Source organism: Mauremys mutica, chromosome 17 (assembly GCF_020497125.1).
Source record: "Mauremys mutica isolate MM-2020 ecotype Southern chromosome 17, ASM2049712v1, whole genome shotgun sequence".
Classification (NCBI taxonomy): domain Eukaryota; kingdom Metazoa; phylum Chordata; order Testudines; family Geoemydidae; genus Mauremys; species Mauremys mutica.
In genome coordinates, this window is record NC_059088.1 from 21,089,907 (window position 1) to 21,110,940 (window position 21,034).

A 21,034-nucleotide genomic window follows, 5' to 3' on the forward strand; every position below is an offset into this window, starting at 1 on the left:
GGGAAGAGGGTCCAGCCCAAACCTGGCTGGGTGCATTAGCTGAGCCAGTGCAATTAATCAAGGCCCCAGTTCCATCACCTACAGGCTGATCTACCTCCAGTGAGGCAGTTCATGCCTGTTAGAGCTAGTGGTTCGGGCCAGCTGCAGACTCCGGCAGACATTGCTAGATGGTTCTGGCGCTGAATTCAGCAGGGAAGAGGGGCATTCTCTAGCCATGCAACCCACAGGGCCCCTGCTACTCATGGCTCCTTTTCCCCAGCCCAGCATCTTTAATTGAAGTGCAGCTATGACACAATAATGAGGATTGCACCTTTGCCAAACCAAAGAGGGGGAACAGCAGCCAAGCACCCCATGGCCCAGCAGCAGCACGCCAGGCTAACGTCGCTCTGGGGCTTAGTTGGGATCTGAGAAAGAAGATAAACGTTACGCTGCCCAGGCAGATGTGCTTCTGCAGGGCTCACGGTCACCTGGAAGGAAATGGAAAACCAGAGGCCAGATGAGACACTTCAGAACAAAACAGCTGGAAGGGAACGGAAGTGACCAAGCAGCAGCAGGTCCATCTGGCCGAGCAGTAAGGAAGCAGACGAGATGCAGTAGATGTTTATTTCAAGAAAACTGAAAGCTACACGGGGATTATGACTGTTATATTGGAAGTTTAAAAAATACAGAAGAGTCACAGAAATTACACAGTTTGTGCCAGAATTGTCCTTAAACAGGGAGGTGTGTGCGGGGAGGGGGGTCTACACGCTCTCAGCTGAGAAAACCTGTGGATAGAAAATGCATCAACACACACCAAACAATCCCATTGAGGCATGAGGGTTGCAGCCCGCAGGGCTATCACATGCCATCTTCATTGGAGAGGGACTTGGTAAGCACAACACCCTCTTTCTTATCCCTCTGCCCATGCCTGGGTAGGGAGGCAGCCAGCCATAACAAACATTCCTCCACCCCAGGTGCACTGATCTGGCTTCCAACCGTCTTTCAAGGCACAGATCCCCAAGAGTACTGAGGTGCGTCTCTCCCCTTGGGAGTTGGGCACCTACATACCTTTGAAGATCTGGGCTGAAAACATCCTGCAGCTCAGCAGAGATTTGGGAGGGTGGGAAGAAGAAAATCAAATCCAGAAAAATAACCCTCTGACCCATTTGTTCTCCCTTAACTGTGTGGAATTCTGTGGAGCTGCTTTAGGTTTGAGACTCCTAAATCCTTGGGTGTTTACTTGAGTTACCAGGAAAGGAACTGGGGAGGAAGAGAATTTTCCAATTAAAATGCACTCCTTGCCCCTGGAAGATTGGTACTCAGAGTGCCCATTTCATTGACAAGCCCAGTCAGCCTCCAGCTGCCAGGTCTGGCCTCAGGCCCAATGGGTCCCTGACATGTTACAAAGTGGCCGTGTCTGTCCTGGCACCAAGTTCTGGGCTCAACAGGAGAGGGGGAGAGGAGGGAACAAGCCCTGTTACCGAAAGGTAACAAATGTCATCCCAAAATTTAAAATATGCAGCTAAGCCAGCCACCGGCCCAGCCCGCTCAGTGGCCTCTGGTGTCCTGCGTGCAGTGGGGGGAGGCGCTTGGACCACAGTCTCTAGCGTGTTATTGCTTTATCCAGCTCAGTCCCCACGCTGGGCAAGGGGTCTCTCTCAGCTGTGGGATCACAAGGGAGGGGCAGGCAGAGGGCCACTTCTGAGACTGTTTGTATTACAGCAGCCCCGAGGTGCCAGGCGTTTTGCAAACGAACAGCTTGCTGGCCCCAGGCTGTAACTAGACAGGCCTAATGCAGGACAGCACCTCCTACTGGTGCCTGCTGGGAGCAGCTCCTTCCTCCTGGGATGGCCAGTGCCAGCGACAGACAGACAAGACCCAGCGCCAAGGAGCTGACCGGGAGCAAACCAGCAGTACCACCCTGAGTGGCCCGATTGGATTTTTCCCCACCTCTAGGTTCCCTGCAGGAGCCTGTACATCTGGGCAGGGGGAACAAATTCAACTCACAACCCTTCCGTTATGGGGTAGGATCAGATAGGAGCCAGCTTCTTTCCACCTGGGAATGGGCCCTGTGTCAAAGTGTTACTCTGCAACCTGCTCCCCTGCATCCCTCCCCGCTGCACAGCCCAGGGGACGCAGCCAACCCCACCACACCGCCGCTGGGCCTGGCCTTGTAGTAGCAAGAGGGAGACGGAGCATCACTTGAGACACTCCCCACCCCAGGCCCTGGTGCCGTGACACTGCCCCTGAACATCCCAAAAGCCCGGCCCTGCCCACCTGCCTCCCCACCCTGCAGGCAAAGAGAGTGGGGATGCCCATCGCCATGTGCACAACTCTTCTGCTGGGCCTACAAGCATCTCACAGTTCTGGGGGGAGCGCAGGCGTGGCTGGACCAGCTCTATGCATCAGAGCGGCAGGGAGCCCCTTGTTCCTCTCTGGGGTCAGAGGCCTGGCAGGGATTGTTGGGAAGGGGATAACAAAGGCCTGCAGGCTGGGAGCTGGGAACACTGACCCCACCGTTAGCTCAGCACAGGCTCCGTTGGTGCAGCTGTCACCCCTGAAACAAGCCCGCCCGGCCTAGAGCAGACGATGCCACAGGGCCGCGCCAGCATCACTTAGCTCAGCCTCCCTCCCGGCATCCCACGCTGGCTAAGCGCAGACCTGGCCGGCTCAGAGCCACCCGAGTGCTACGTGGACTGGTGGAAACGGGCTCCCATCAATGGAAGGCCAATGCCACAGGCCCCCCACCCCCGCATGCTGTTCTCTCCACACGCACACAGCTCCCGCTGCGCTCGCTCATTTTTATTAAAGTGAATAATCAAGAGCCCCACCTCCCCGGCCCCCCTCATCCCTGCGTCCCCCCCACGCACGGGCCCCGGCACCACAAGACCGTCTAAAAGAAAAACCAGCCCAAGGGAAGCCGGGGCAGAGGGAGGATAGGACAGGACAGAACGCGGGAGCACCCAGCGCTCCTGCCGGCCGCTCTCCCTTCCTACCGCTGGGCGGTTCGGCGTCCTCCAGCCAGGCTCCCGGAGCAGAGCGGGACTTGCTCTCTGGGATGCCCCAGGTCTCATGGGCTCTTGGCCAGGCTGGGGCCACCAGAGAGCTGGTTAAGTGGCAGCCCAGCCCTCCCGCCGCTCAGGCAGGTCCTACAGTTACACACGCTCGGCAGGAGGTTGCTGGGGGGTCGGTGGGTTTTTAATGATTTTTCCTTTTAAAAAAAAACGAAACGATTGGCTCCCAAATTGCAGCCAAGGCCAAGCCCGGGGGGAGGGTCAAGGGGCCGTGTGCAGCATCAAGTTCCGCAGGAGTTTCTGGCGCCCAACCTCATAATCCTCCTCATCCACGTTGACCAGCAGCTTGATGGCCTCGTGGCCCACGGCTTGCTTGAGCGAGTCCGTGATGAAGACGCCCTTGAGGGCCTCCAGCAACGAGCCGTTTATGTAGTCGCGCCAGAAGGCGTCGAGGTAGGTGAGCTCTGAGAATTTTATGTCACAGATGATAGAGCCCAGGTCCCGGGATTTTAAGATGGTGTTGGCCTGGTTGAAGCGCTCGAACTGCCGCTCCAGGGGATCCTGCTTGTTGGAGAAGACGTTGCCCTGGAGCGCCGTCTCGTGCTGGCAGTACTCGGCTCGGACTCGCAGGCGGATGTCTGGGGGCGGAAGGCAGGGCAGGACATTAGCGAGTTCACTGCAACCCCCCCCATCTGCCTGAGGAGCCCAGCGCTCCACGCCCTGGGGAAGGAGCAGCTGCCCCGTCCAGATGGCACAGAGGGTAGGGATGTAACCCAGGCCAGAGCCAGCAGTGGAGCTCAGACTGGAACCCAAGAGTGGCCACTAGCCCCCAGCTCACTGCTCCTTCCCCACTTCACCATATGCGAGGTGGCTCTGGTGATGGGTGGGGAGGCGGGACCGCAGGTCCTGGCTATTGGACCCAGCCTTGCCTCTCCCGTGTGCTGTGTGCCTAGAAGTCATGGCAACCAGCCCCAAAACCAAGAGCCAATGAACAGTCACAAATATCAGCGACAGCAGGTCTGTTTCCAGCTGACAGGGCAGTGCCTTGTGCCTGGCCCTACGCACCCCTACAGCAGGAGCTGCTGGACGAGCCCTTCTCTGTAGGCGCCTAACTGGGCACTAAGCTTTTCCCGAAAACCCGGCCCAGAGTGCCCAGATTCCCAGCTCAGTATCAGCACCCAGCGCTGCAGAGACGCCAGCCTGTCTCCTCCAAAGCCCACCCCCCTTCTGCCTATTTGCATCAGCTGCGCAGTGCCCCACCGTCACGGGCATACGCATGCCCACGCCGATTCCCACGGACAGACCGGGTCAGCGTGGCTGCCAGCTCTGAGCTCGAGGCGCTGTCTGACTGATCACGAGCGCACTGAGTGGACCTTGCTGTAGTCGAGTGCCAGGAGCTTTCCCTCCACGGCAGGCACCATGGCCAGTTTTTTCTTGTGAATTAAAACATGGGCCCAACTCTGATGGCGGCTGCTGCCCTCCACTCCCAGCTCCTGTTGGACGTACAGAGAAGGCTGCTGGGGGGAAGCAAGGGGGCTGGGCCAGCTGTAACCACTCTCAGAACCAGGCAGTGCAGTCTCGGGCGAGACAGGCACATGGCTGGGAATAGGCTGCCTCAGTCTGGCTAATGGAGCCATGTGGCTGGTGAAGGGGGGTGGCAGCGGGAGGAGGGATGGGGGTCTCTGCCTGCTCCATGTGCTGCAGAAACACGGTCACCCCTTGCCAGAGGCCAGGCCTCTGGGCTGCTCTGGGCTTTGCAGGTAGCAGTGGTGGCTCAAAACAGGTTTATCTGTGGGTGGCTAAGAGGCCACGGTCTTTCCCTGCAGACACACTCCTCACCCATCAATACCTCCAGGCGGGACTATCCCAATAAGCTCCCATCTAGCGGCGCCCGCTGGCAGGAGCACATTCTCCTGTACCAGTCCCAAGCAGTGTGGGACCCACCTGGCCTAGGGAGCACTTCTCCTCCAGGCAGTGCTAATGGCTGCGAACAGCAGAGGTCATTCTGCTCACCGTCCCTAGACTGGTGATCATGCTCAAAGAGTGGAGGCAGCAGAGGGTCCCCGGCTGGGGAACCAGCTCCTTTGGGCAGCCTGCCCACCAGTGCCTTCAGAGCCCAGGCTGGGCTCACTGCTGGGAGGTGGGTTTGGATGGCACAGGTGGGAGGTGCTATTGGTGCTGCCTCATGAGGGCTGTTTAAAATCACATACCCAGATGCCACAGCACCAGGGAACTGGAAGTCCTGACCAATCGATCAATCTCACTCATGGCAGAAGCTAGCGCTCTGCACAGGCAATAGAGGAGAAGGCCGTTCAGGGTCATCCAGAGGGGATCAAAGCACCTCACTTTCAATGGGAAAGTTTGGAATTAAGTCCTGCTGTCACAATCGAAGGCAGCCTTTCCTGGCCCCTCGTGAAGAGCTGAAGCGACAGAGCTCGCGGCCAGGAGCCCCTCCCAACTCACTGATCTCCCAGGAGACTGTCATCCCCATGACGAAGCAGAGTAAAGAAGTGGGTCTACTGATGCCAAGTCTTCCAAACCTGACCATGCTGGAAGTACCCAACTCCCATCACACAACATTTAGCACCTCAGTGAAGACCTCCACGGCTTCTCAACCCCTTGGAGAGATTCCTCCCTGAGACCAAGACTAAAAAACCCTTTGGGGGGCCGGGATTATACAAACGTTGATTCCTTGCACAGGCAGAGATTCAGCATCCCTATTATTTGTATTCCGGTAGTTTCTACAGGCTCCAAGCCAGATCAGGACCCCACTGTGGGTAGGCTGGGTAAAAGGGATATAACAAGCAGAATGAAGAGTGACAGTTGGCAAGGGTCAGGTTAGTCCCAATGTATTATTTTGTTAAGATAAATAATCTAGCCCCTTTGACAGCCAGAGACTCCTAGAAACAGGGCTGGAGGGGACCTCCAAAGGGCATTTGGGCCCCCCTGCACAATGAGGCAGGGGCAAGTCAAGGAGACCAGCCCTGTCAGGTGTTTGTCTAACCTGTTTTTAAAAATCTCCAAGGACGGGAGGTTTAAAAACCTTCACAATCTCAAGCTGCTGATCAACGTAACTGCTCCTCCTATTACGTCCAATTCCCTTAAGGTGCCTGTGACCTCAAGGGTTTGAGCTGTGAGCATCTGCCCTACGGATTCTTTCCGGTCTAGGAATTCCATTGAAATATTTAGTTTTACTAAATTAATTCATTGGACTCTCTCTTTCTCCTCCTAAACTGGCGCGTGCAGGAGTAAATAGTCTGACATTTCATTCCCTCATGTCCCCTCGCCCGCACCCAAACTAGGCTGATGATCCAGCTGCGCCCACATAAATGGGCTTGGGTTGTTTAAATCAGACTGTTGATACTTTTCTTACATTTCTTCTAATGCAGCCTTTGGAAGATGGGTGCCAAACGATCAAGTTCGAGTACAAGATCAGCCAGCCCCACCCTTCACACAAGGAGGGGAATAAAATTTAACTCGCTAATCCAAAAAAACTCCCAACCCTCTCTCTCCCCCCCACCACCCCCCAGCTACTCCCCTCTGCCCCATCAACAAAATCACAATACAAAGTTTTTGACCAGTTCCTGGTCGGGCTAGATCCCAATATGTGGCTAACCTTGTAACAGGCTGAGCCAGAACTCCAGATCTGAAGCAAAGCACAATTTTGTCAGGCTGTTCTAATGCATTTCTGCATCTTTTGGATGCTGGTGGATGAAAATACAGAAATCAAAATGCTCCAAAAATGTTTAAAGACCTCAGCAGGGTGTTCAGTTCTGCCACCAACCCCCACCCCTCAAGGAACTTAGTATTAATTATCTGCAAAGTAAAAATAATAGAACTCGGTTTCCAACCTGCCCCACCACTGAGCCTTTGGGTAAAGTGGGGATGCAGAGCTTCCTGCCAGCCACACAAGATGACTATATGAAATAAAACCTGTCCCTGGAAGGAGGAAGAACGAGCTCCCAGCACCCCAGTGGTAACCCACAAACCCACCACAGCAACAGACAGGCCTAAGAACACAAGGATGGCCACAGTGGGTTCCACCTAGCCCAGTGTCCTGTCTCAGATGCTTCTGACAGTTGGAGGTTTAGGGACACCTGGATATGGGGTTGTGTCCCTGACCATCTTGGGTAATAGCCATTGACGGACCTTTCCTCCAGGAACTTAGGCTCTTCACAAGTTCTTACCACAAGTCTGTTTCTCTTTAGGATCCGGCGTCATTGACTTCCTCCTCTTATGCTGGCTACTGAGGAGGGCTCTCCCACGGCCAGGCCTCTTGGTACAGATCGGAGGTCCAGCGGAGGAGCGGCAGACCACAGGGTGATGGGGAGGCACTAATGCAGAGAAAGAGGAGCCAGGTGTTAGAAAGGCAAAAGGTAGATAGAGCCCAGGATCACATCACTTCTCCAAGGAGGAACATCACACAAAGCAAAGACAGATGAAGCCTCTCGGCTCCCATATATTCCTTCCCCAGCCACCGCAGAGCCCTTGCTGTGGGAAGTTTTGTAGGTTTCCAGTGATGGGGATTGCAGCCTCTCCTTTGGGAAACTGTTCAACATCCCATCAGCTGTTCAGTTAGCCCTGACCCCTGCAGCACCCTAGAGAATTCCTCCCCAGCAGATGTATGTCCCGGCCTCGCCCGGTGCTTTCACTCAATCTCCTCCTTGTCGCCCCCACCCAGCCAAACCCTCCACCCCTCCCAGAGGATTTTACTGCTCTTCTCTTAACTCTCCCCAGCCTCTCTCCATCTTTCTGGAAACATGGCGCCAATACCCAAAGACGGTATCTCACATACAGCTGCACCTGCACCAGAGACACGGACGGTCACTTTCTTGCTTAGTGATACCTGTGCTCGTGCCGCCCAAAGTTGCGCTCATCTTTTAATGTAAAATATTACAACGCGAACTCCACTCTAATTTACTGTCTGTGATCACTTTTAACCACAACTTAAATGCATAAACCTCTTGAACGCAAGGAGTGTTTGTGTGTGATCTTTCCAAAAGTGGCTATGTAAAAACACTGCTACCTCATTCCCTGTGTGTGTCAGAGTTATATTGCTAATTTTAGCAACGGTATGAACATACAATAGTAAGGATGGTTTTGCCCTTAATGTTCATTTAATCAAAACCCAAAGAAGAATTCCTACTCTGGCTCATCCTTTGGGAGTCTGATTGCTGAGCCCAGCCAAATGCAGAATCATAATTGCTGGACAAGGTCAGAAGAAGCAGCAGCTTGATTTTCAGATGCCATGTGGCATTTTCAATACCAGCCGTTAGAAGTTTTTTCTAACTTAATAGAGCACATTTGGTCTGGGATCACAGAGGAGTGACATGGAGCCACACTGGGTCCTTTTCAGAAGGAAAACAATATGTTTTCATTTAGAAGTAGAGATTCGGTCATAATATTTTCCACCCTAAACTGTGCTGGGATATGCAAGGCTACGTCTGAGCCGAAGTCTTTTACGGTGTAGCGGAAGCCTCGAACAGCTCAAGAACAACAGCACACTGAAGAAAACACTCAGTTTGCCATGGAAAGAAGAGCTTTATACCCTCACTTTAAAAGTTAGTGAATCTTCTTCGTTGAGCGTGTTCTGCAACCTGAAAAGTTAATTCTCACCCTGAACAACGCTTCAAATCACAGCTGTGAGCTGGACGTGAAACAAGTGAGCCAGAAATCACTGGCTTGAACTTTTTCAGGAAAAAAAGTGAGCATTTGGGACAACCTGGGACCACAGTTTTGGAGCCCAAGGCTCCAGCTTGCTGCAAGCGCTGCTGCTAAAGAGTACTTCCTTTTTCTAGAGCCTTCATCAGAAGATCTCAGTTGGCTTTACAAACGTTTCTAAATTCATAGATTTTAAATGCAGAAGGGACAGCTATGATCACCTAATCCAACCCCTGCATAACACGGGCAGGAGAATTTCCCCTCAGCAATTCCTGCCCAAAACTTTGGGTTAAACTGGAGCACCTCTATACAGCGCATAATATGCATCAGCTTCAACATGTTAAGAGTTTAGTGGCATAGAAGTAAAGGGTCGCAGACAAGGGAAAAAATAGGACGGTTCCAATAATCCACATTTAACCTAAAACACACTGATGCATAAGCCTTAAGACGGGGTCCCCAACGCGGTGCCCGCGGGCGCCATGGTGCTGCGGGGGCATCTAAATGCGCCCGCGTCCTGGCCGTCGGTCGAGCATCTGCCGAAATGCCGCCGAATTTCTGCAGCATTTTGGCGGCGATGCCTCTCGATGCTGCTGCTTGCCACTGACAGGCAGCGTCATCGAGAGGTGTCGCCGCCGAATTTCTGTGGCATTTCGGTGGTGACGCCTCTCGATGATGCCGCTTGCCGCCAATAAGCGACGTCATTGAGAGGCGTCACCACCGAAATGCCGCAGAAATTCGGCGGCATTTTGGCAGATGCTCCACCGCTGCCACAGTCCTTTGTCTGGCGCCCGCCAGACGAAAAGGTTGGGGACCACTGCCTTAGGAGATCCCAACTGTTTATGACCAAGGATTCCAGTGAAATTAGGTATTAGGCAGCAGTACCGAACTCTTACCTGATTTGTGGGGGTGGGTGAGACCATGCTCTGCGTCGCTGTGAGCTCGGGGCATCACGTAACGAATGGACGTCTCTTCTAGGTACTTGTCCACGAGGTCTGGGCACACTGGAAAAGAGGATAAAAATAATAATAATTAAGGAGGGCAGAGGAACCCATTATTGATATACCAGATGCTAACATGAAGGCAGAGGGAACTGTTCAAAATCAGGGTGTGAAAAATTTGACATCTACCTGCCAGAGGCCAACATGAAAGATTTTTCAGGGTGAAGGAGGGGTTCACACAAAGGAGGTCCAGGGGCAAGAGCGCCAATGCAGGGATTGCCTTCCCAAGATGCTTCAGAGTGAAACCTAACATCATTCTTGTCACTTTCACTGTTGCCCACTGGGTTCTGAAGAGCAGCAATGGAACCGTTGTCAGTTTCACTTTGCTGCTTGAGAAATCTATAAGCAGCAGTTGAGGCAGTGGAGCTCCTAGCAGTCTCAGGAACATGGCTCTGCACTCCTACACATTTTGAATGGTTTTCTTCCTAACCATAATGGCTAGATTTTTTTTTTAATTAAAGTTTTAATTAAATTAATCTTTCCTAAAAAAGTTGATGGCTTGGATCCCAGGGACAAGTCAATTTTTCTAGCCCTGACAGTGATAATCTGACATTTATTCCCAACATTAATTTAGTTATGTTTGCAAAATGACACATCACCTAACAGAACGCGGCACAACCTATTTTCAAATTAAACAGCACATCAAGAACTGCAGCGTGTAGAACTATTAATTGTTCTTTAAGATCAGACTCCCTTCGGCTGGACATATTTTAAAACCAAGTACTCAAAATGTGAGAGCATACCAATGCCTTTGTAAAACAGAACTTGCAGAAACACTTCTGTTTGGATTTACCACCACTATTACTTGCATCATCTCAACTCATTAGAAGCTGGAGGGCCTAATGACTGGTCAGACTTGACTGGGCGTTACATGTCACACATGTATACGCACAACCCTTTGTTAGAAGGTTAACAACCGTAACCAGGCAATGCAGTGTCTGAGTAAAAGCACGATCATGAGGTATGCAGATGACCTAGCCCTGTGCAAGGCTTCAACCAGTGACGCACTCAAACTCAGACTTTAAGGTCAGAAGGGACCTCCTGCACATCGCAGGCCACAGAACCTCACCCACTCCTAAAATAGACCCCTAATCTCTAGCTGAGTGACTGAAGTCCTCAAATCATGGTTTAAGACTTCAAGTTACAGAGAATCCACCATTTACACTAGCTTAAACCTGCAAGTGACCCATGCTGCAGAGGAAGGCGAAACCTCCCGCCCAGGGTCTCTACCAATCTGACCCGGGGGGGGGGGGGGAGAATTCCTTCCAAACCCCAAATATGGTGATCAGTTATACCCTGAGCATGTGGGCAAGACCCGCAAGGCAGATACCTGGAAAGAGTTCTCTGTAGTAACTCAGTGTCCCCCGTTTCTGGCCATTGGGGATTTTTACAACTGGCAGTCACTGATGAGCCACATGCCATGATAGGCAGTCCCATCAGACCATCCCTTCCATAAACGTATCAAGCTCAATCTTGAAGCCTAGTTAGGTTTTTTGTCCCCCACTGCTCCCCTTGGAAGGCTGCTCCACAACTTCACTCTCTGGATCCTAATTGAGCCTAAACTTGTTGATGGCCAGTTTATAGTCACTTGTTCCTGTGTCCACATCGGCGCTTAACTTAAATAACCCCTTTCCCTCCCTGGTATTTATCTCTCTGATGTATTCAGAGAGAGCTATCATATCTCCCTTCAGCTTTCTTGTGGTTAGGCTAAACAAGCCAAGCTCTTTGAGTCTCCTCTCATAAGGCAGGTTTTCCATTCCTCCCATCATCCTAATAGCCCTTCTCTGCCCCTGTTCCAGTTTGAATTCATCTTTTCTAAACATGGGAGATCAGAATTGCACAGAGTATTCCAGATGAGGTCTCACCAGTGCCTTGTATAATATTAACACTTCCCTGTCTCGACTGGAAATACCTCACGCGATGCATCCTAGGACTGCATTAGCTTTTTTTCATGGACACATCACACTGATGGCTCATAGTCATCTTGTGGTCAACCAATACACCCAGGTCCTTCTCCTCCTCTGTTGCTTCCAACCAATAAATCCCCAGTTTATAGCAAAATTCTTGTTGTTAGTCCTTAAGTGCATGACCTTGCACTTGGTACGATTAAATTTAATCCCATTTCTATTACTCCAGTTTACAAGGTCACCCAGATCATCTTGTATGATATTCCGGTCCTCCTCCGTACTGGTAATACCTCCCAACTGTGTGTGTCTGCCAGAAATTATTAGCTCACACCCACTTTTTATGCTGACGTCAGAAATAATGTTAAATAAGACTGGTCCCAAGACCGATCCCTGAGGAACTCCACTAGTAACCTCCCACCAGCCTGACAGTTCACTTTTCAGTATGACACATTGTAGTCATCCCTTTAACAAGTTCTTTCTATGTTCATATTAATCACCATCTTCTCCAAATTAATAATTCCCCACATGGAACTGTATCAAATGCCTCACTGAAATCCAGGTAGATTAGATCTACTGCATTTCCTTTATCTAAAAAAATCAGTTAACGTCTCAAAGAGGGAGATTGGGTTGTTCTGGCACAATCTACCTTCTGTAAAACCATGTTGTATTTTATCCCAATTACTCTTCACATCTATGTCCTTAACTACTTTCTTTTTCAAAATTTGTTCCAAGACCCTCCATACAATTGAGGCCAAACTAACAGGCCTGTAGTTTCTTGGATCACTTCCCCTCCTCCCCCTTCTTAAAAATAGGGACTATATTAGCAATTCTCTAGTCACAAGAAGCAAAGAGTCCTATGGCACCTTATAGACTAACAGAAGTTTTGGAGCATGAGCTTTCGTGGGTGAATACCCACTTCGTTGGATGCATGTCACAAGGTATGCCCTCTGAGTTTACAGATTCATTAAAAATCTTTGCTATTGGGCTTGCAATTTCATGTGCCAGTTCTTTTAATATTCTTGGACGGAGATTATCCAGGCCCCACAATTTAATCCCATTAAGATGTCTGAGTTGGACTTCCACCTCAGATGTGGTAATTTCTACCTCCATATCCTTGTTGCCATTAGCCACCCTGTCACTACCCCATAGCTCTTATTTAGTCTAGGTGTCGGGTCATGCCTAGATTATCTTTAATCTCCACCCCATCCTCAGTGCTTAGTGGTCCCACTTCTTTCTGTGGTCTCTTATTTATATGGCTATAAAACCTTTGATTATTGGTTTTGATTCCCTTTGCAAGGTCCAACTCTGCTTGGCTTTTGCCAGTTCTCACTTTATCCTTATACTTTGACTCCTAGGAGGTAAGTTTCCTTGCCGATTCTTCCCATCGTCCATTCCTTGTAGGCTCTCTGCTTTCTCTCAATAACCTGTTTGAGATTCTTGCTCATCCAGCTTGGTCTGTAACCCTTCCCTATGAATTTTTTCCCTTTGCTTGGGATCCAGACTTCAGATAGGTTCTGCAACTTTGACTTAAAGTAATTCCAAGCCTCCTCCACATTCAGATCCCTGAGTTCTTCGATCCACTTCCCCAACTAATTCCCTTAATTTTTTTCAGATTTATTTTTGTGTATCCTTCTCTTTAGTTTACGCTGAATTAACTCATGATCACTCAAACCAAGCTTGTCCTCTACAACCAGTTCTTCTATGAGGGCCTCACTACCCACCAATACCAGATCTAAAATGGCATCACCTCTCATTTGTTCAGCAACTATTTGATGAAGAAATCTGTTGGCTATCACATATAGGAAAATCTGGGCCCTACTATTATTAGTAGCATTTGTCCTTCAATCTATAGCTGGGAAGTTAAAGTCTCCCATAATCACACAATTCCCCGTATTTATTTCAGTAAAAACATTAAAGAGGTCTCTATCCAGACCCTAATTGGATCCCGGTGGTCTGTGAACACACCCCAACCACTATATCGGGGAACCTTTAGAAGTTTTCTTCCCCAAAGTGGTTTTGGTCCAGAGACTGTCTTATCCATTTCATCACTTCTAATTTCTTTACAGTCTACCTCAACATTAATACACAGTGCTACTCCTTTATTTGTCTTTCCTGAACAGCACATACCCTTACTTACTATTCCACCATGTTTCTCTTATCCCTATAAATCTGGTTTCACTTCCTGCACCGGTAGTTCCAGTTCCTCCGTTTTGTTACCAGGCTCCTTACATTGGTTTACAAACATCTTAGCTGTTGCTGCTTGGTTTCGCCCACATTCCTCGCCTAATTGGGTACAGTCATTCCACTGCCAGTATCGCCTATCTGACTGGTATCAGCACTATCCCTCTTAATGTCCATTCTCCTACCCACGGCTGTTCCTTTCTTCAGTGATATATCTTCTCTTACTTGATTTTCCTCCCTCTCAATGTTAAAATCAGGTGTGGAGGTTACATGAGCATCTCCCAACAGCCTCCCGAGTTCCTAGTTCAAAGCTCTTTTAATGAGCTGTGCCAATCTCCATCCCAGACATCTATTTCCCTCCCGACTCATGTGGAGTCCATCCCATGAGAACCATCCTCTGTCCATGAATGCCTCCCAGTGGTCAAACATCCCAAAGGCCTCCGTATAGCCTAATTGCCTGAGCTATCTGTTGATCACCATAACAGTCCTCACATTTAAATCTCACCCAGATTCCAGTCTTACACTAACAAGGAATCACTAATCAAAGCTTTCCTTGCTTCAGGGCATGACACAGTTACCTTCACTTGCAGGTGCGTATTGTCCAGAAAGCAGTACGTATAGAACACAGCAGTCTATTCTCACAGGTGCCTAGCTGAGTGAACCTTTCATCCCTAACTTACGCTCCCTATGTTTGCTGACCAAATTTTGTATTGATTTCCAAGTCTACTACTTACTTTTAAAGATACTTAGTAGCTGTGTTCCCTCTGTATCTTAACCCACTATATTCCAGGTTACCAACAGAGGTCAGACTTGGCCAGCCATTTGGCTTGTCCACATTACAACCTGAAATCTCAGAGGAAAGACTTAAGAATGCTCAACAATCGCAGAACTCTTCCTTATTTCTCTTTGGATCGCTTGATAAATGGGCACAAACAATATCCTAAATGTATATGTATGCATCTAGGAACAAAGAATGTAGGCCATATTTACAGGATACGGGACTCTACCTTGAGAAGCAGTGACTTAAAAAGAGTTGGGATCTTGGTGGATAACGAGCTGAACATGAGCTCCTAGTGCGACACTGGCCAAAAGACTTAATGAGATCCTGGGAGACAAACAGAGGAATCTCACGTAGGAGCAGAAAGGCTATTTTACCTCTGTATTTGACACTAGAATACTGTGCCTAGTTCTGGTGCCCACAACTCAAGACGAACGTTGAACAACTGGAGATGGTTCAGAGAAGAGCCATGAGAATGATTAAAGGATTATAAAACCTGTCTTGCATCCGACGAAGTGGGTATTCACCCACGAAAGCTCATGCTCCAATACGTCTGTTAGTCTATAAGGTGCCACAGGACTCTGCTGTCTTATATAGTGACAGACTCCAAGAACTCAATCTATTTAGTTTAACAAAGAGAAGGTTAAGGGATGACTTGATTATAGTTTATAAGTACCTATACGGGGAACAAATATTTAATAATGGCTCTTCAGTCTAGCAGAGTAAGGTAGAATACAATCTAATGCATGGGACCTGAAGCTAGACAAATTCAGACTAGAAATATGCTAAGAGTAATTAACAACCAGAACAACTTACCAAGACTGTGGTGGGATTCTCCATCACAGACAGACAATTTTAAAATCAGGATGGGATGTATTTTGTAACAGATCTGCTCTAGGAATTATTTTGGGGAAGTTGTATGACCTGTGTTAGGTAGGAGGTCAGATTAGCTCATTATAATGGTCCCTTCTGACCTTGGAATCTATGAATCATGCAGCAGTTGACTGAAACATATTAAGATCACATGAGTCTGGGGTCAGTGGTGCACAAACTTTTCCAGTTGCGCTCCCCCTTACCATTAACAGAATCTGTCTGTGCCCCCCCCCCCCCCCCCCCGCATTAATGCACAGCCAAGGCTTCCTCAGCAGTGGAGCTTACGCGGAGCTGGGGGCGGAACTGGGGATGGGGGAGTAGCACGGGTTAAAGCAGAGCCAGACTGGGGGTGGAGCTGGGCCTGTGGGCGGAGCAGGGCTGGAAGTATGACACTCCCTTCCCTGCTCCCCATTGGGGCGCTGGCCTGGGCCCCACTGCATGCCCCCATGAACATCCCTCCACACCCCACAGTTTGAGGACCACTGGTCTAGGCATTTGATTCCAGCGAGTTTCAAACTTGTGTTAAAGGAGACTGGCAGGAAACTGCTATTATGCAAGATCAAAGTGCAATCACTGAGCATAGTTACTATCCTCGTATGCCAGTGAAAACAACCTGGAGACTGGATAAAAACTGATGAAAATTTTTGATTTTTAGAATTCAAATTAAATACACTTAAATTACGACATCCTTTGTTAAAACCAAAACTTAATCTATTAAAATCATTTAAATTAAACAAAAATAATATTCAAGCAGTACACATACACTGCCAAAGTCAAACCCCTGAACTGGTGGAAATCACAGGCTCAGCATCTGGAAACCACAGGCTGAGTATCTGGAAACAGAGTTTGTTGACGTGCTAAAGCAGCTTTTGTCAGCAGCAGCAGCCGCCTCTTCTGTGGCTGCATAGACTATTACCTTCATTTCAGTTTATCCAACCAGTTCAGTTCAATAGTTAGTTCTTTCAAAGTGAGAAACTGACGAAGTTTTAATTAAAAAGCGTGTTGCCCTCTTCCCACCTATAAATAAAAATGAGGTGTGAGAGGATATGGTCTACTATTTCTAAAATATTGCAGGATAGGGTGACCAAAAACAATCAGTTTGATTCACTAAATATAAATATTTCCTTTGTTTAATAAATCAGTTTTAAATGGTAAATGCTTTGATACGTTTTTTCTTATGCATGCAGCACATTTAAGATAATTTTATTTAACCAATAATTTTAAAATGCTGGTTTTGTGCCTTTTTAATTCCATTCCAAATTTCCATCTAAATGCAGCTCAACAATCATCAGTAAAAAAAGTTAATCTAGTAAATAAGAAATGCTTCACTGTTTTCTAACAATAAAAAACAGAAATTAAGAATCTGAATAAGTTTATGTTAAGCTATATAACTGCTTAAATAAATGTGTATAGATACAGTGTTGTGCTGGTGAACAAAAAAGTAATAAATTATACCAAGCATTGAGAATCTTTAGGACAAAGGAGTTTAAAAAGTACAAATGCAAAATTAGGTTGAAACTGATTATTTAAATCAATCCACCATGCAACAGGACATGGATATGAAGATTAAAATAGAAGAAGTGCTGTTTGTACAAATGTAAAAGGTTGAGAACTTATGTGCAAATTCAGGAGAGAGATCGAGAGAGAGATCATCAGTTTAGATTAAAAAAAAAGAATCACGCTTCACTAAATTTTTACCTATTATTGTTCCAACACCAGAGACCCCTGTACACCTCAAAAAGAGTCAGGAAAAAAATCCTTTGTTCTCAGCATTTTTTGCACACTCAATTTCCCAGTTACCACTTATTTGTTTGGATTTGTCACACAAGAGGGAAGAGAAAAGCATTTAAAATATGGAAGTTATTGTAATGCTCAGAAAACTGGCCGGGGAGTTCTGGGACACATGAATTACCTGAAACTAATGAAATCATCATTAAAAAAAGAGAGAAAGTTATCCAGGTGTTGTCAGGGAATCTCAAAGCAATATTAATTCAGTCACAAATGCCTAAGTGTTTGTACTGTTAATTTACGTACCATATAGATCTAATATGGTTAACACTGCTGTGGGAAACTAACTCCGGATTTCAGTCTGCTTCAATTCTCAAACTTTCCTTCTCCCCTTTAATGTTGTTGGTTAAAACCCAAACGGGGGAAGGATCAAAGAAATATAAATTGAGTGTGGCTGCACATTCAAGTCACTGGAGCCTTTATGTCAGGGCTTAAAAGTTTGCCAGTCGCTCACTAGCCAGAGGATGATGCATGAGCAAAGAGGAGGGACCCATCCCCAAAGAAGTTCAGGGGTGATGCGTGGATGAAAAGCCCAGCCCTATCCCAACTGCTCACCGCAATTCCTACCAGGTTGCTGACTATGGACCCAGCTTGTGGGTTCTATCATGAGCCTCTGGCTAACAGGTCTCAACATTTGAAGGCCACCCCATGCTGGAGGAAAGATGTTTGCCTTCCTATCAAAGCCCCTCCTGACTTAAAGGAACGGTGGATTCCAGATACTATAACGAAGGAAGACTTAAAACACGTATTATTGATAAAAAGCTGAATTCTCTTACTTTCTTGAGGCTTTCTATGGCTCTGTCCTTCAGCACAGCAATGTCTGAGCACCTCACAAACACAAAGAAGTTTATCGTCACACCACCACGACCAGGATGAAAAACCTTATTCCCACTTTCCAGATGGGGAACTGATGCACAGATTAAGTGACCTGCCCAATGTCAATGTCTGTGACTGTCCGGATGAGAACTCAGATGTCCAAGTTCCAGTCCAGTGCCTTGATCACAGTCATCCCTTCCTCCCAAAGGTGCAGTAAACTTAGCTCTTCTGTTCACTTTCCAGGTAAATGCAAATCTACTTTTATCTGTATAACAATTGTGTTCTTAGAACGCTACATGGCAAAATACCAATTAAAAAAAATAGCGTTGACACTCTGCTCATCTGTTTTAGACAGCTCTTTGATTCACTTCCAGGTTTACCATGCATTATTGAGGACATGAAACTGTCTATTACACTGACGACTACTTCCAACATTTTATTGTTGAGAAAAATCAAGAGAGTTGGCATGTACGTTCCTCCCAACCTCCCTCTTCTCCCAGGGTTTGTCGTCACTGCAACTGTTAGCTTGAATTACTAATATCCTCCAGTCCCACCATTCATGCTAGCTTAGCTCAAGTGAGGGCAGCCACACTGTGAAACACGAACGACACAGAATGATTGGATTAGCAGCTGAGGAGCTGTAACTCAAGTCACTGCATCCCCAGCCCTAGATTCAGCAGCTTCAACTCTCATCCCTGACAGGGCACCTAGCTTGAGGTTAAAGAACCACTTAACTCAAGCAAGACATTTGTGGGTGTGGGCAGGAGTTGGGTGAGAGGCAACACTTAAGTTATATCTTGAGCTACCAATGCCGTGAAGACAAGTCAATGAACCGAGAGCAAATGGGTGTCCTTCTCAGAGAAAGGTAATACACTTCTGATTTATAGTGGATACCTTTAAATTGTTAATATTTACCTACAGTTGCCATATATATGTAAGACAACACCATAGTATGATAACTGGAATGTTAACCCTTGCCGAAACACTAAGGAAGGAGGAGGGTTCTTTAGGGTGCTACAAGGTGACACAGCTAAAAGTAATCAGGTTAAATTAAGAGACTAATATAGACAGCAGCAAGAGCTATTCAACAGCTATGGAGAACAGGTTCTAGGCGTTTTCATGGGGATGAATAGCTATTCTGATTCACCGTAGTTACCAGACCAGACGGGTCTCCTTAGCTCCAGATCAAGAGTATCAAAGTTTAAAGTCTCTAAGGCAGTTGAGAAGGGGAGCATGAGATGTCCTGCTAGGAGAAAGCCTGGGAACAGCCAGCTCAAGAGGCAGTTTGGGCTGTAAGTTACTAACTTGACACCTCCCCCAGCCTGTTTTTGGTCCTCTTTTCCCTCCACCTGTGTATCATTTCTATGCCTGCCTATATTGCTGCTCACAGCTTTCCCAAGCAGCAGCATGACATGCCACTGGTGTCTATAGTGCTATGAACAACAACAGTGAAAACTGATAAGACTCGTCAATTTCATGGTGGTTTAGGAAGGCCAAGAGCAGCTGACTCAGCCAGAATTGTGTTGATTTACATTTGCAACCATCAGGGCTAGTTTTGTTTTGTTTTTTATAAAAAAAAATAAAAAAAATCAGTTTAAATTCTGCAAAAATTGATGACAATCTTTCCTTGTTGTAAGTGAAAGTTTCCTTCTGACTTCTGACAGGTGGATATCTCAGCTCCTGATTAATCTGGATCAAAGTTTCTGAGGCCGAGCATTGGAATCCTGGCATGCTCCAAGGCAATACACCACAGTGGATGCATGGCATTGATCCAGGAAGGTTTGGAAGCTGGAGAATTGGTACAGGGTTGTGGTGTGGCTGAGACCCCACAGGTTAGTTTGCTCAGATCTGGAAGGGAGAATCGCTGTACCTGGGTGGTTACTGAAATGTTCAATACATCCCACATTCTAATAAATCTCTCAGACCAGTGCTTTGCAGAACGCTGAGTGTGCAGAGCACACAATGTATGAAAGCAAGTTATGGGACAGGGCAGGGGAGAAAGCAGAAGGGTCATTAACCTCTTCTGAATAGAGTTTTTGTGGGATGAAGGAAAGAAGGAGGAATTGAGAAACAGTCCTCCCCCTCCCCCAATCTCTGACACTGGAAGAAGCCAAAATATGTTTTTGAAGCCTCACTCCCGGAGAGATACACCCCTGCACCCTAGTCTATTTCAAAGTTAACCCTGATTGACTTACAATGTGCACATTCCCAGGGGCTCAGCAAGGGGAGGGTATAACCAGGACATGTATTAACATTTCAAAATGTTTTCCTCCCACAGTGTAGTGAATATCAAGTCATCATCAAAGACAGCAGGTGCACTGGAGGTTGTAACACCCAATTTTGAATTGAGTGCAAGAGAAGTGAAAACAAATTGAATCAAGAAAGCTCCCAAGCATGTGCTTGCCATTCCTATCCTCACCTTATACACAAGCATCAAAACCAACTGAAATTATTCCATTTTTCCCAGAAGACTTTCACAACTGGGCCAGCACCAAGGAAGAGACATCCGTCTAAAAAGGAATCTTTTCCCACAAACTTCTGTAAATAAATGAATATGGTAGTTTCATTTTGCTTTGTTTTAAAAAGATGATCCTGGAACCCATGACTTCATGACAAATATGCAGCCCTAACTCTATCCAAGTACTAACAGATCTTTCGTGGTTTGTTTTGTAGGAGTAACAAAGCATTAGCAACAGGAGACCACACTACAGCTCTCTATTAGAGAAATAGAGCTATCTGCTATTAGACCCTGCTGCATGTGGCAACTATAGCCAGACTCTACCATACTTCAGGATTTCTTTGCTTCTCAAGTGTGTCAATTTGTACCTTCACAGGGTGGCAGGACCCATCACTGAAATCCTGCATGGTATTGCTATTGGTAAGCAAAGAAATGGAGGAACGGCAGGCATCTCCATCTCAGCTCCCCCACATTCCTTGTCTGAGCATCTCACACCTGTACACCAATCCCCTCTAAATCTCAATGGCCTGTATCATCCCCATTATGCTTTTAGGCTCATGGGGACCAGTGGGGATTCCTTT

General features: G+C 47.6%; 1 protein-coding gene across 6 annotated transcripts in view; it reads right to left on the reverse strand.

The window, feature by feature from the left end:
* Positions 1-586: 586 nt before the first annotated feature.
* DEDD (death effector domain containing) overlaps positions 587-21,034 on the reverse strand; it is a 40,092-nt gene continuing 19,644 nt past the window's right edge. For all 6 annotated transcript variants that reach the window (XM_044991281.1, XM_044991278.1, XM_044991279.1 and 3 more), the window contains 3 exons: positions 9,548-9,655; positions 7,181-7,327; positions 587-3,631 (listed from right to left, as the gene is read on the reverse strand). In XM_044991281.1, the coding sequence (XP_044847216.1) occupies positions 3,255-3,631; positions 7,181-7,327; positions 9,548-9,655 (632 nt within the window). In that variant the 3' untranslated portion in view covers positions 587-3,254. The remainder of the gene's footprint in view (positions 3,632-7,180; positions 7,328-9,547; positions 9,656-21,034) is intronic.